This window comes from Neospora caninum, chromosome VIIa (genome assembly GCF_000208865.1).
Source record: "Neospora caninum Liverpool complete genome, chromosome VIIa".
NCBI classification, from domain to species: Eukaryota; Apicomplexa; class Conoidasida; order Eucoccidiorida; family Sarcocystidae; genus Neospora; species Neospora caninum.
In genome coordinates, this window is record NC_018393.1 from 3,232,528 (window position 1) to 3,246,507 (window position 13,980).

General features: G+C 53.6%; 3 protein-coding genes across 3 annotated transcripts; 1 reads left to right on the top strand and 2 right to left on the bottom strand.

Moving 5' to 3' along the window:
• Positions 1 to 1,066: 1,066 nt before the first annotated feature.
• On the top strand, positions 1,067 to 7,665 carry NCLIV_022890 (putative TPR domain-containing protein; the record flags this gene model as incomplete). The annotated part of the gene is made up of 9 exons (XM_003882483.1): positions 1,067 to 2,511; positions 2,855 to 3,245; positions 3,815 to 3,895; positions 4,241 to 4,552; positions 5,176 to 5,253; positions 5,627 to 5,674; positions 6,230 to 6,304; positions 6,828 to 6,888; positions 7,340 to 7,665. The coding sequence occupies 9 exons, from the start codon at positions 1,067 to 1,069 to the stop codon at positions 7,663 to 7,665; spliced, it is 2,817 nt and encodes a 938-aa protein (XP_003882532.1).
• Positions 7,666 to 8,436: 771 nt separating this feature from the next.
• On the bottom strand, positions 8,437 to 9,631 carry NCLIV_022900 (conserved hypothetical protein; the record flags this gene model as incomplete). The annotated part of the gene is made up of 2 exons (XM_003882484.1): positions 8,437 to 8,625; positions 9,344 to 9,631. The coding sequence occupies 2 exons, from the start codon at positions 9,629 to 9,631 to the stop codon at positions 8,437 to 8,439; spliced, it is 477 nt and encodes a 158-aa protein (XP_003882533.1).
• A 1,656-nt stretch (positions 9,632 to 11,287) lies between these two features.
• On the bottom strand, positions 11,288 to 12,640 carry NCLIV_022910 (putative peroxisome biogenesis factor 7; the record flags this gene model as incomplete). Its single annotated transcript, XM_003882485.1, has 1 exon — positions 11,288 to 12,640. One exon carries the CDS (start codon positions 12,638 to 12,640, stop codon positions 11,288 to 11,290), a length of 1,353 nt encoding a protein of 450 aa, XP_003882534.1.
• Positions 12,641 to 13,980: the final 1,340 nt, after the last annotated feature.

Genomic DNA, 13,980 nt, shown 5'->3' on the forward strand with positions numbered 1-13,980 from the left:
ATAGGCATGCTGTTTGCAGTTCTTCTCAATGATGCCGTCACCATTTCCTCTCCTTGTGACACACCACTCGTGGTGTGTTGCAGATTCTCTTCTGGGGCACGGGGGTAGCGCCGTTCCCAAGACAGACGGCACGCATGCATCTCAAGAGAAAAGCCCTGAGTTCTCGGGTCAGGCATGCTATAAAGCGTTAAACGCACATCCGATGGACTGAAGAGTCTTTTTTCGGTGTGCAGAATTGCATGGTGTCTCCGTACCTCTCGGCTTTCAACAGTGCTCGCCGCTATACTTTTCCGTTCACAACAGTTGATGTGTGTCCGCTCGACCTGTAGCTGCAGATGGGACTTCAAACCCTTCTTACTTTTAGCACGCGTGAGTAAAGAACGTCTCCCTCATGTAATTGAATTGTGTTTTGCTTATGTGTCTTCTCAAAACGGTCGGTGCGTGTCCGGGCGGGCTGCGCTTCGTCATATGCCCGGTTTCTGAAGCTGAGCACGAACCTTTCCTGGCCCTGGACAGTCCAGACCTCGACGACGCGATCCCCGGCTTTTCTGAAGCTCACCACGTCTCCTCGCTTTCCTAAGAAATGCAGCTATCCCGAACGACATGCGCTTGCTTGTGTGTTTGCACGTCTGTTTGTGTGCGCCTCTAGTACGCAAATCCAGGCTTCCATTTTGTACAACTGACGCCGTGCAACTGGAGTGGATTTCCTCCCCGAATTTTCCAAGTGCCATGTACAGGGGCAAAAGAAAAGGGGCTAATCTGTGTCAAAATGTCGCGCGGGAGAGGCCTCCTGGACCCGCCTTTTGCTTCAGTGCGACGGATCCCAGAGGGGGGCTATCCACCGGAAACAGAAAACCACCCGCGCCGATGGCGGGAGTACGAAGAGTTGCTGACGGCCGCGGCAGAGATCTCCGGAGCATGTGGCATGTCTAGGCAGTGTAGGTTATTTCGCGATTTTCTGCATCACAACATTCCTTTTCTGAGGCAGCTGCATGCGGAGCAGAGGCTTCATGGGCGCGTGGCGTATCAACAACGGCAATCCGTTGTTGCCCAGCAAACGCAGTGTATGGGCCTCGACGTAGAGGTTGACGGCCACCAAACTGACAGTAGCGTCCACGACAAGGGAAACAAGGCCCAGGACTCGCAGCCCCCGACCGCCTTGCTAACTGTGGACGGGGACAGACCGGCAGTGCGGCCTGGGGAGCCCGAGGGAGGGGAAATCGATGCCCGAACACGCAGCCACTCAGGGGGGGAACCTCGAGAAACACCGCCCGAAGTGTTTGCGCCGCTGAGCCGGATCTCGCAAATGGCCAAGGCGATGCAACGCGCCCGGTGTGCAACCGGCTGCACCCATCGAGCTGTCGAGGTGTACAGACGCCTGCATGCATCGCCTGCCTCAAGAGGGGAGCCGGTTCATAGCGCCTCTGCCGCCTGCTTCCACGGAGGCTCGGATAAAGGACTGCTGAAGACAACGAGGTCTTCTGCCGGGGGCATGACGCAAGTGGGGTGGCCGAGATCCGAGGCAGAACGACGCGTCTCTTGCCTCGTGGAGAAAGTGTCTTGGGCGTGGACTTGTGTAGTGCTCCAGGCTCCTCGTCAAGAAGCCATTCATGCTCTCTTTAGCGATCTTTCGTTCCTGTTTCGCCAACACCCGCGCCAACCACTCAGTCTACCGCCGCACCTGGTGGGAGGCTTCGCCTCCGTCCCAATTCTCTCTGCTGAGGAGTGTGTGCTCATTCGCCTCGCTGCATTTCGGAGACAGCTCAGAGAATCCGAGGCTGGAACACCACTTGGCCTGTTTCACTCCGAACTGGGGGCTAGAGAGATGAGGCCGCGGAGCGCAGCTTCCGGGCGGGTCGCCGAGGCGGGACAGCCGACGACTTTTGCGTCTGCCGCAGTGTCTGGCGAGGCGGCAAATGCAAACTCCGTCGACGCGTCTCAATTTGAAGTCACCGAAGTCGGCTTTTGCTGGTATCTTCTGGCGATGATTTATGAGCGAGACGCACGCACAACAGCGGAGACAGCCGAGGAGCGTTCCGTGCTTCGTAGGTGTGCCGCAGTGTGTTACTTCCGCTGTATCTTGGCCTGGCCCTTCACGCTGCAGAGCTGGGTGCGGCTCCTGCCGCTTCTTCTCTCCGAACCAGCCGCGCTGTATTGCCTCTCTCTACTGGTTTACCTCCGTGGTGAGCGGCGGTGCACGATCGAGGGGGAGTCCTTCCACGAGGGGAAGACGCTGACCGCCCCGTCATTTCCCCTGTCTTCCCTACACGACGTTCTGCATTTCCTCTTCTCCCCGGTGACCATCTCCGAGAGCGCCTTCTTCGCCTTTTTCCCGCGGCTACCTTTGGAGGGGAACTCCGCGAGGGCGCAAGGTGTCCGCGGAGAAGACAGAGAAATCTTCGTATCGATCCTCCAGCGCGTCGCTACGGTGCAGATGTGCATGGCGAGAGGGGAGGCCAAGGACGCCTTGGCTCTGCTCGAGGACTGGACCTTGCTTCCAGAAGGAAGCAGGTAAAACGTGCAAGGCGCGACAGGCGCAGTGAGGCCGACGGGAACGTTCAGTCCTTCACCCCGCTGGCAGCGGGGGCTTCGAGAAGAAATGGGCCCATCACAGAGGCAGAGTGCACCCCATAGCGTGGGGCGTTTTAGGGAGGAAGATGCACCGTTCCCTTTCACGCCGGGAATTCAGGACAGTGCTGTGATTTCGCACTGAGACAGTTCACCTGTCAGTTTCGCCAGTGAGTCTTTCTACGGCAAAACCCGCCCACGAATCCTTTCGACACAGCTGAGTGAAGAGGAAGATTCAGGGCACAGGTGGTGGCATGCGCGCATCTGTTCTCTTGTCTTTGTGCAGCTGCTTAGAGGAGATCATTGGCTGCTGCTACCTCCAGTCGGGTCAGCCCGAGCGCGGCGCCTGTTTCCTCTTACGGAGCGTCCAGCAATACCAGCTTCTGGAGCAAGAGGAAGAGTGTCTCCGTCGTCGAGAAGGCGAGGATCCGGATGCTGAGAGTCGGAACGAAATTGCCGAGGCCAGTCTGTGGATCAATTTGGAGCCACCGGAAGAAGCCGGGTGTCGGTGCAGTAGTGCGCTGTGGCAAATCGGCCGGCGTCGAGCAGCGACAGCTCTCGTCGACTGGCTTCTTCAGCGTCCACGAGCTCAGGCAACTTCTCAGCTGTGGGGGGCGGTTGGAAACCTTCTGTCCCTCCATCGCAAGTCCGATGAAGCACTCAAAGCTCTCTTTCGCGTGAGAAACAGCAGAACACACCGTCGTCCGTGGCGACGCCTTGTTCGTGCCACGGACTGTTTCCATAACGTGGAAAGACAGAGAGGCAGCTCGAGTGGTGAACCAGTCAGGTGGATGCTTTGACTAATGCCGCACAGACTGAAACAGGCAGACAGGCAGGCACAACTACATGAAGTGACCGATAGACGGATATACAAACAGAGCTACCGTATTAGCTAGGCATGCAAGGACGTTTGGACACATAATTAGACACAAATAAATATAAACGAGGAGAAAATGTGGTCACACGGTGACTCGGCAACCTCACGGGGCGTGGCCGCGGACGAGCAGGAGCGTTCCATCCTGTTGTCTTTCTTTGCTTCATCCAGTCGGCAGGAACCGTTCGTGAGGGCATGCGGGGAGTTTCCGGCACTATCGCGCATAAGCCTTCAGTCGCGGAGCGTCTGTTTGAGATTGATCTGGTGGTTCTCAGGCGGCAGTGCTGCCGGGAGTAGAGAGGCAAACGAGTGCCGGGAATGGTCCAGAGCATCTAGAGTTGGCCAGTGTGTCTTTCTGCTCTCAAATCACAGGCAGTTGAGCTGGCGGATGATTATCCGTATGCGTATACGCTGTGCGCACACGAGCTGTTGCAGCGGAATCAACGAGAGGAGGTAGGAAGAAGCTTACCGGATTCGCCGACATGCTCACAGTTGTGTAGCGGGGCCGTTGCCGCAGGTCTGCTCCTGGGGCGACTTTTTCCTTTTCAAGGAAACGTTTTAGATTTCATGTGTTTCTGAGTCTAATACTTTCATACGCTTTCGCTTTCCGATTCACCTACAGCGGCACCTTTTTCCTTTTCTCGGTGCAACTACGAGGTCCGAGACTGCAGGCATCCGACAGTGCAACCGTGCCCAGCGGTCTCTCACGAATGCCTCTCTCCCGCCCCTTTCCCCTGTCATTGTGTCTCTCCTCTCTTGCGTGTCAATGAATGTCTCCTTCCGTCTCCTTTTTCTCAGGCTGAGGCCCTCATAGAGCATGGCCTGCGCTCGCGGGGTCTCCTCAAGTCCCTGCCGCTCCATGCCCTATCCCTCCTTCTCGAGCTCCACCGCCAGGCGAAAGCAGAGACCGAGAGAGGAAAGCGTTTTTCGCGGAACCTTAACCCAAATGAAGAGGACCAGGAGCGGCTGGCGACCTTTCCGGGCTGTCTTGCAGATCCGGCCGCGCTGAGGGAACTCGAGAGACTGCAGCATCCCCAGACACTCAAGAAAATAGCTGAGCAGCTTCTCCGCATCGGACAGGCGAGACGTGCCTACACGCTCCTCCTTCGGGTAAGGAACGCCACCAAAGAAAACCAGAGAGACATGCGTGTGCCTCGAGACACACGGATTGCTCTCTTACATCCAGGAAGCGGCTGTAAGTAAGCGACGGACATCTGGAACGCACACTGGATTTTCCACTGCGGCACATGGTTGGGTGTGATCTTCACGAGTGATAGCAACAAAAGGACACTTTTCGGAAGCCTCTCAAAGTTGAGAAAAAGAATGTTCGGCGAGAGCTCGGTGTCTCGCTGCTAGCGCGCGCTCAGCGTACTTCTTGTACTTGAACAGCCGGCGTACGAGGGAGGCTCGCACACAGGCGGCCCACAAATCTCTGTAGGGACCGGAATACCCACGGACTGGGAGACAGGTTGCTACTGGGCCTCCACCCCCGTCCTTCACTGGCGTAGTAAAGAGTAACGAGAGGAGTTTCTGTTCTTTGCCGCAATTTTGAACTTCGGCCCAAAGTGATATTCTTGGCCGCCTGCATCCCTGTTTTGAAGGCCACGCGTGTCTGGCCTCTGGCTGCCTCTCCCACCTCACTTGCACATGCCCCCGCCGATCCTGTCGGATACGAAGGTATGTGTACATTTCTTCCTTGTGGCATGTGCTCGGCAAATGCGGTGTTGACACAGGCTGTGCGTCTGTTGCCTGCCGACGGAGAGATCTTCTACAGGCTGGGGTGCATAAAGGCTGCCTTCCAGCAGTACGGGGTAGGTTGCTGGGCACGGTTGAATGGGGCTGGTAGTGAGGTGAACAGCCGAGGCCACCATGGTAGGCGCATGCAGCATGCATGCAAAGGTAAAAGACAAAGTCGAGGACAGAGAGAGCACCCCTGGATCGTAAGGGCGGTTAGGAACGCGACCGGCGTGACGACACCGTGGCCATTGCCGACCTGCGTTGCGTGTGGTTTTCGCTGATACGTTCGGCGGCGTTTCTTCCTGTTTCCTTAGTCGTCGTCCCTCCATACAGAAAGTTCAGATCCACCGTAGCAGCATGTTTTCCAGGACAGCAACCAGAAACGTGTTGGTGTCAAAATTCCGCGTGTCCGTTGCATTTTGTGTTTTCTTTTGCGTCTCCCCCCAGAACGCTCTTCAGTTCCTTCAACGGGCAGCCAAGCTTGCTCCCCTCGATGTAAGGTTTTATGTCAAGAGAACCCAGCTGACGAGCCAGAACAGCACAGGGGAAAGTCTGAGCCGAATGCACGCTGTTTCCCATTTCAACAGCTGATGGCCCAGACACGGTCCTACAGTCTCGCTTTTATCGGAAAGTTTGTGCAGGCAATGCCCCTCTTAGGCGTAGCAGTCCCAGGTGGAAAAAGCGACGTTGCAAGAAGCGACGACCCCTCGCGCGATGCCCCGACGAGGGTAACGATATTTCGAAGCTCCCTTGGGCGTGCGCAAACGAAACCAGATTACTTTTCTGTGCTGACCTCTTTCGTGCAGCCCGATGTGGAGGTGGCCATCGCTCGCGTATATACAAAACTCCTGCAGGTCAGTCGCCCAGACAAGTTTTACCGAGTGAAGTCTTCCTCGATGGGAGCGCGCAGCACGTAAATCGGAAGAGGATTTTACGCTTGACGGCGACTGTGCCTGCTTTGGGGCGTCCTGACTCCCTGGACGTTGTGGACGCCAGCGGATTGGGTTCGACTGCGGTGTTTCTTTCTGTGCGTGCGTGTGCGTGTTGCAGCCACGCGAAGCTTTCTCGCACCTCCAGGCGGCGTTACGGCTTACCACCGATGCTAAGGAGCAGAAACGGATCTCGGTGAGTGCTGTGCCCACAGGAGTCAGTGCCCGTCTGCTGCTAATTTTCTTCGGCGGCTTCTAGCCGCGTCTAGGAACCAGACGGCAGAACTGGGGTGTGGAATGTCTCTCTGAAACAGCGTTTTGAAAGGCATATGTGTGTGTATTGGAAGCGAGTATGACGTGTTTCAAGAGAGCGCGCATGTCATTCTTGTGACCCGAACCTGGGTGGTGGAACGCACGTGCTCACGTTCGACAATAGAGGTATAATGTTAGAAATGCAAGTAGATCCTGTGTTCTATCGGAGTATTTCAAAGATGAGGCCGCTCAGACGCTACAGATCTGTGCTCTAAAGAGAAACAACGTAACCGCCAACGCTCCGAAACCGTCCTTGCTAACCCCAGAGCCCTTTTCTTTCAGGCGTAGATTCTCCCTTGTCTTCCTGCGTAAGCACTAACTGAAGGCTAACTATGAACCGGATCTGAAGTGATGTCGCTTCCGTTTTCGCTTTCGTTCTTTCTCCCAAACGGTTCCTTTCCGTTCAGGAGCAGGTCATGGACCTGTGGAGCTGCAGTGACGTGACTGACGAGCTGCTGACCGGAGCCCGTAAGCCAAGAAGTCGTGTGCGGCCTCTCGCTGACGCCTCCAGCTGACAGAAGTCCCTCCGCAGTCAACTGCTTTAGAATCCACTGGCGGCTCTGAAGAACGACTAAACGGACCATGCGCACTTTCACTGAAAAAGGCAACTGCGTTCGGTGTGAAGTTCATCACCGTTGCACACTCGCTCCTGCCACCGCCTCAATTTCGGAGGGCTAAAGAACGCAGAATATGCCACAGGCTCGCCTCGACAGTAATGCCTCTGGGATCCTGCGCTCGCGTGCTCTCGCCAAAGCTCGGTAGCCCCTAATGCAACGGCGGTTCTGGCGGAATGTGGCGCCTTTCCTCGGAACTGTGATGCAGAGCCGTGGTTTCTGTGTATTCGTGCGTTGCTGGTGTTGTTACTCGTCAGTCGAGAGAGTTCAAAGCACTGTAGCTCATTCTGTGTTCCGCTGTTCAGACGGGTACGGTCGCGCACGAAAATATAGACCGGAAGGCGGAACAGATCCAGCGGATGAGATCTACGTTGACAATCTCCAGCCGGCGGAAACGGATATCACGCCGGATGAAGTCGAACCCAGCAGGGCGGCTCTATCGAATGTCAACTCCGCTGGTGTAGACGCCCAGCACGCTTCTCACCAACAGATGCATTTTCATCGGTTGACGGGGTTGCATAGCGTAAATGTAGCTCCTGCGTTGAGTTTGCTCGGATCCGTCACGGGAAACAACGGAGCCAATTCAGCAAGAGAATGGGCCTCTATGTGGCAGACGTCAGGTTTCTCTTGAGGCTGTTTCCTACGTGTAGAAAAAGTGTGTGGGAAGGCATGTCTACACACGACACACAAACTCGGAATGCGCGATTCAACGGCATAGTGCCCTCTTCACAGGGGCTCCTGCATTCCGGATGCAGGAAAGAGTATACGCGCTGTTTCATTGAAGATCTGAACTTCGATCTCCCAAGTTTTTTCTAGGGGGAGGGGGGGAGCAGCTCTGGCTACACTATGCCACCAACACTCTGCGCACTAGAGAACGTTTGCGCCTATTGGTTTAAAAACGCAATGTAGTCGTGCTTATTAGGCCACCCTGTAAGAGTGCAGAGTTGAAAGTACGAGATACACGCTGTTTTTTCGAGGCCAGCACGTTCGGACCCCCCCTGAGTATCTTCATATACAACTACGATTGGCAATTAAGCGTGTTGTAGCGGAGAAGCGAGGCAAAAGGTGCACCCTATGTTAACCAATGCCTGCTGGCCTGTTTCCTACTTCGCTGAGCAAAACGTGTTTGTTGGCAGAGTCCGAACAGTTAGAAGAAGAAAAGTAGGCGGCCTCTGGACCCATGGCGAACCGCGCGAATGGGAGCCAACTGGACAGTTTCTATAGGAACGATTCAAAGTTGAGGTGTCCTCTTCCTCAGCGGCATGGACCTCGATGTTTTGCACAAAATAAATTTGGTTCACCTGCTCATTTCTTCCACGAAACCGTGAGTTGTAAGACGAATACATAAAAGCAGGTTGACTTGAAGAACAGGGGCGTTACACAACATCGGCAAAGTGCACCTTTACAGTTCGGCGAAAGCACCTTCTGGATCCACGTTTTCGCCGGTGTTGTTGGCCTTGTGCTCTTCCCACAAGTCAAGGAATGCTTGCCGTTCCTCGCCCGAGAGGGTGTTTGCGACTTCCTGCGCTTGCTCCTCATTCATTCCATCAAAGTCGAAATCCTCCTCGTCCATATCAGCTTGGTCTCCGTCCTGAAAAAGAAACCATTCGATTGTTTAAAAAGTGTTCAGCAAAAACGCGTATTGGCACTGGACACTGAAGCAACTGAGCCACAGTCAACTCCAGTTTAGACGCCACATGATGCGGTGATTCCTTTCACATGCGAAGATATTTCGCATACCGTTCAGACAACTACACTGCGTTCACGAGCATATATTGCGAAGAGGCACGATGCCGCTGACATCCAGGGACACCGTTGGCAGGGACGGAAGGCATGATACATACAACATCGTTGGTGACACGAAGCAACGCCCGACTGCTTCTCAATCACAACTGCATGCAGAGTAGTGGTATAGGATCGTGCAATGCCATCTGGCCTTTGCCCGCGGAGTACTGTATAAATGTTTCCTGTCTGATTGTCTACATGAACGATGCTGGTCCGGATAAAAATGTACACCATTTCAGAGACACCAGCGCACCATTTTTGATGAACGAGAGTCCACCTATCCTACGGGCTGGCTTTCTTCTGCCTATCAAAGTAAGCAAAAATTTGGTATCATAGAGGAAACTCCCCGTCGACGTGGGTGGTAAGAGCATGTTGCTACGGCAGCACGGAAACGGTAGAAAACGCATCGGGCTTAAGATGTGTGAATCCGCACTGTCACTAAATAGCAGCAGTGCCTCCACTGAAAATAGGCTCAATCATGGTGGCGCTAGACATGACGCTAGTAAGGCCTTCCCGCCCCTTACCTCAAGGAAAGACATGTCGTCTGACTCGCTGATAGCAGCATCGGAATCATTCTCTTCATTTGCATCAAAATCTTCACGATCCGCAGCGGAGTCGTTTTCGTCTTGTTCGTCGAGATTGTCAGCAAGAGCATCCGCGTCTTCCTGAGTGAAGCTTGGGGCTCCAGTCTCATCGAGGGCCGCATCCGCTTCGTCAACATTCAAGCTCAACACACAGGTGGTTGTCAGAGCCAAGAAGGCTAGCACCACGAAGATGGGCGCGGCCCGGGACAAACAGTTGATTTTTGCCATCTTTTAGCAGTGAGGGGAGACTAATCTTCGGCTTCCCAAAAGAAACGGAATTTTTTGAGTGAACAGGAAGACAAGGGTCAGATAAATGTAGCGCTACTGGCAGACGAGTGTGTGGCCGCAACCATCGGTTTGCAAAAGAAAACATCAAAAGACACGTAAACTTAATGAACTGCCCGCACCAACAGAAGCTTTGTTCTCCTTTTTGAGAGAGATCCGCGCCAGCCGCCAATGGTGTACGATCAGAGACATGAGCAGTACACGCGCTCGGCAGCGCGGACGGGTTGAGGACGAAAGCTTGTAGACAGCGCGCAGCTAGTCATGGATGTTGACGATCAATCAGTCCCTAGTAGCGAACCACCTCTTCTCTCTGCGCACCCTCAAAACGGTGTGGCTGCGGGCACTGGCACGTGGGAGATTGATTATAACCAACCAATGGCTGGTTCCCGTCACGGTTTCCCATGCTGGTCTTTTCCTTTGTGTGGCTACACGAACCATCTAGTTGAACATGTGTGGTTGAGTCAGACTTTGCTGTGTCTTCTTGACTGAGTTCCCGCCAACTGTTCGTCAGGCTCCGCTGGCTTCACTCCGTGTCTTGTCAAGGGCCGCCTACGCGAATACGAGGGAAGACGATGCGACGAGAGGATGCAAGGGCACGTTTCCCGGCCCTTCGGTCTCTAGCTTTTCAGTTTCCATTTTCCCCAAATTTCTCGAATGCAATGTCCTTAAGCTGCTACAGAACTATCGCGTGTCGGGGAGTGCCAGAGGCCAGACGGGGCTGGTCCTCTCTCAACCTAAGCGTTTTCGGAAGTTTTCGAAGTAGTCAACTCTCAGTGAGCGGCTTACAATATTTCTAGCCGTTGTCCCTCGATAAATCACGTCGGCACATGTGGCAACGAAATTCCAGACACAAATTCGGATGCAGAGTTTAATGTAGAGTTTGAGAGGGCACCAGGGGGAGGCTCTATGGTCGCTGCGGTTCGGAAACGCACAAGGCTTACAAATCAAGAAAACGCACCTGTAGCGTTCCACAAGCAAAAAACTTATCAGCACGCGTTGCCCGTCTAAACGGGCTCGCTTTTCATGGGCTGTCATATGCGTCTAACTTACACATATGCCAAACGGGCGTCTACCCCGGTTGAATACTGTACAGTGCTTGACCAAGTGTAAGATGAAAGGTCCAGTGTTCCGTAGTGGGAGAACAACTCGGCTACCCATGTAGGCCAAGCGAGCACACAAGCGCATTTGTGCGTGAAAGTGAGGTTTCGGGCCACTTTAACAGATGACAGTGTAGCGAGGAACCTGACTGCACGGCGAGTAGACTTACTGGACTGAACCAGTAAATCAACGATATTCAGACGTAGGATGCGGCGCAAGACCTGTCTTGGAGAAGACAGCCAATGGTGAGACAAAACCTGTTATACGTGCCAAGGGAGTCTTTCTACCGGTAGAGTTCCTTCACCGGCCATAAAGGAAAAACCGGAACTGTGAGGAAGAAACAGGTGAGGAGGAAGTATTCGTGCGGCACCGAAGAAAGGGCCAGCTTCTTAGGCAACAAGTACTCGATATTCTTAGTTGTTCTTAAGCAAGTAACACGTATCCCGTTAGTTTTCGTGTTTGACATGGATGCAAGAAATCATGTAGCATTATCGCTTCTTGTTATTGCCTGGCACGTCGGCAGATCATGGGGGGGTACTGATGTTCATTTCCGAGTGGCGACCAAAGACATACGTGTCGGTCCCACGAGGCTGAAGCGATAAGGTTAGGCTGGAAGAGAGACCAGTCAATGCCCATGACGAACTCGGCATGGTGGCCGAAGGCCTTTTCTTGGGTAATGGTACACTGCTCCTTCGAGAAACTCGACCCACGATTGCACTGTGCCTCTGTTCTCTCTATAGACCCTTCCTGCAGATGACGTGAGAGGGATATAACTTTCACATTGGTGTCGTACGAAGCAGTTGCCAATACGTCACCTGAAAATGGACTGCATTTTAAGTCACGAACAGCGAGTTTGTGTAGCCTCGTTCTACTGATGAGTGGCCCTTTTGCCATGACACGCAAATCCCAGAGTCGGATACTACCGTCAGAGCCTCCAGTGAAAACCTCATTCTCGTTGTACTTCGACCAATCAAGACAGAGGGCCTCGCATCCCCCATGTGCTTCTAGATCACACACGAGTGTTCCGCGGCACCTTCCCAAGATGTCCTGATCTACAGCGGACGCAGCGCTATATGGTAGCGGGCAGTTCAGGTCGAAAAGACGCAGATGGCCGTCAGCACTGACGGATGCGACGACATTCCGTCTCCGGGGAGAGAATGTGGCTGCGTACACGCACTGTAAATGAGGTAGAGCGCATACACAAGCAAGGCGTGGAACATCCCATAGCATTGCGCTGCCATCCCATGAAGACGATAACAGAAGCTGGCGATCTAGAGTGGACCAGTCGACTCCACATACTTCAGCCCTGTGCCCGCGGAGCTCGACCGCGCCGCTAGTAGGCCAGTCGGAAGGCCCTGCGTTATTGCCACGTAGCCGCGTAAAATCTGGTTTCTCGCTACGAAAATCCCACAGCCTTGTCACTCCATCTCCACACGCTGCTGCAATGATATGCTCATTGCTTTCGGACCATGCACAATCAGTTATTGCATCGCTTGTCCCAAAAGAGGCGAGTTCGTACTGTGCCGCAACAGCTGCTCCGGGGACGGTAAAAGTGTGCTGCCACGGTGGGTCTGTCTTCTGGTGGACTTCGGGCGACTGCGAAGAGGCAGCATTTGGAATCGAGAAAACGTGGAGACGTCCCCCACCGGCAATACCAAACAACTCCGCTGTCGCGACTGCGAGCAAGTCAGGACGGAAAGGAGAAAAACGGCATGTTTGGCAACACAGCGGCACCGGTATGACGCTTGCTCTCCCCTGTACGAAACCATCAAGCGACCGAAAACCGGGACGCGTATGCCACCTTGTCATTGGTGGATGTACCTTGTCCAGCGCCATCCTCTGCATTTCGGCCATTACAGAGGCGAGAGGGAAACGCCTCACGCCGCCTGGTTTGATCCGGACGTACAAAAACGTTAACTGAAAACCAGCTAACGTAAAGTTGGGGAAGCGGGTGTGCGAGCCCAGTCACTCCAAAGCCCTTTAGCACCAAGCGATGATACACCCGAACAGCGACTTTTTGTACGATCCTAGTAGGCCAGGGCGAGGTAAAAAGTGGATGGGTTCATATGATACTCGTAAACGGTCTCATTGACAGATGTGCAGGGGAGCAGGGTGCAGCGACGAGGAGAGAGCACAAAAAATGAAGCAACACGACCGGTTGCTTAGCATGAAAAAAAATCGTGATTCCGAGTCGAAAACTCCGAAGAGCTCGCGGGTTTCCCCTCACGGTAAAGATGTCGGCAATGCGAAACGAAAAAGCGTTAGCATGCTAAAAAAAATGACCCTCCCATTCCAGTTGGTTCCTGTCGACACGGAAGGGAAAAAATTCTTAGCCTACGTAAGACTGTGCCGTTGATTTATTTTTAACTCCGATCTGTCGCTAGGCCCATAACACGTTAGAAGACTGTTGTACGAGCACTTTATGACGGCCAACGGCAAGTGCCGCGAGTCGGTGGTCGATATTTTCTGCTTAGGACAGGTTGCCGGTTTGCAAAGGCAACCAGGTTTCTGCAAAATCAATACCACAACATAAGCTGCTGGGTAGCAGCCATTCCTCCGATAACCTGCTGCGCTTTTTGGCCGCAAGAGTCCATCGGATGACTTCAGTGGCACGGACTGAGAGGTCATAAAATCAGAAATGCACCGTTACTTCGCTGTACCAACTGTCGATCACCTTCAATTGCGCAAATTTCGGCAACTCAATGTTGCTTCAGCGTTTTCATTGACAGGGGAACAGTGTTTTCCTGTTTCGTCGAGAGACAGGCAACTGTGCAGGCTCCTGCGGTCTCGACCATTCTGCCGAGCAGTATTTATTTTGGACAGCGACCATGAGGCACGTTCGCCACGCCAGCCGCACACCTCTCGCTCACGCGATGTGTTTCTCTCCTGAGAGTCGGTTGTTTGATGTCGAAACGCTCTCTCATCGCTTGTGAACTGGAGTCATATTCAGTATCCTAGGTACTATAATGTCTCTCTTTGTTCGATTTGTGTTATACAGTTCTGGATCGCGTATCATTTGTACAGAGACAATATCTACTTATAATGTGATAATAACAATACATGGTCTAGCTAAGACGATACGTATTACGTGTAAGCAGGCAGCAGTCTTTTCGGAACTTCGTCCGGCCAGCGGTACGTTGAGAGACTGGAGAAGGGTTTAGGTGGAGCAGCGAACTAATCATCACAAGCGTACT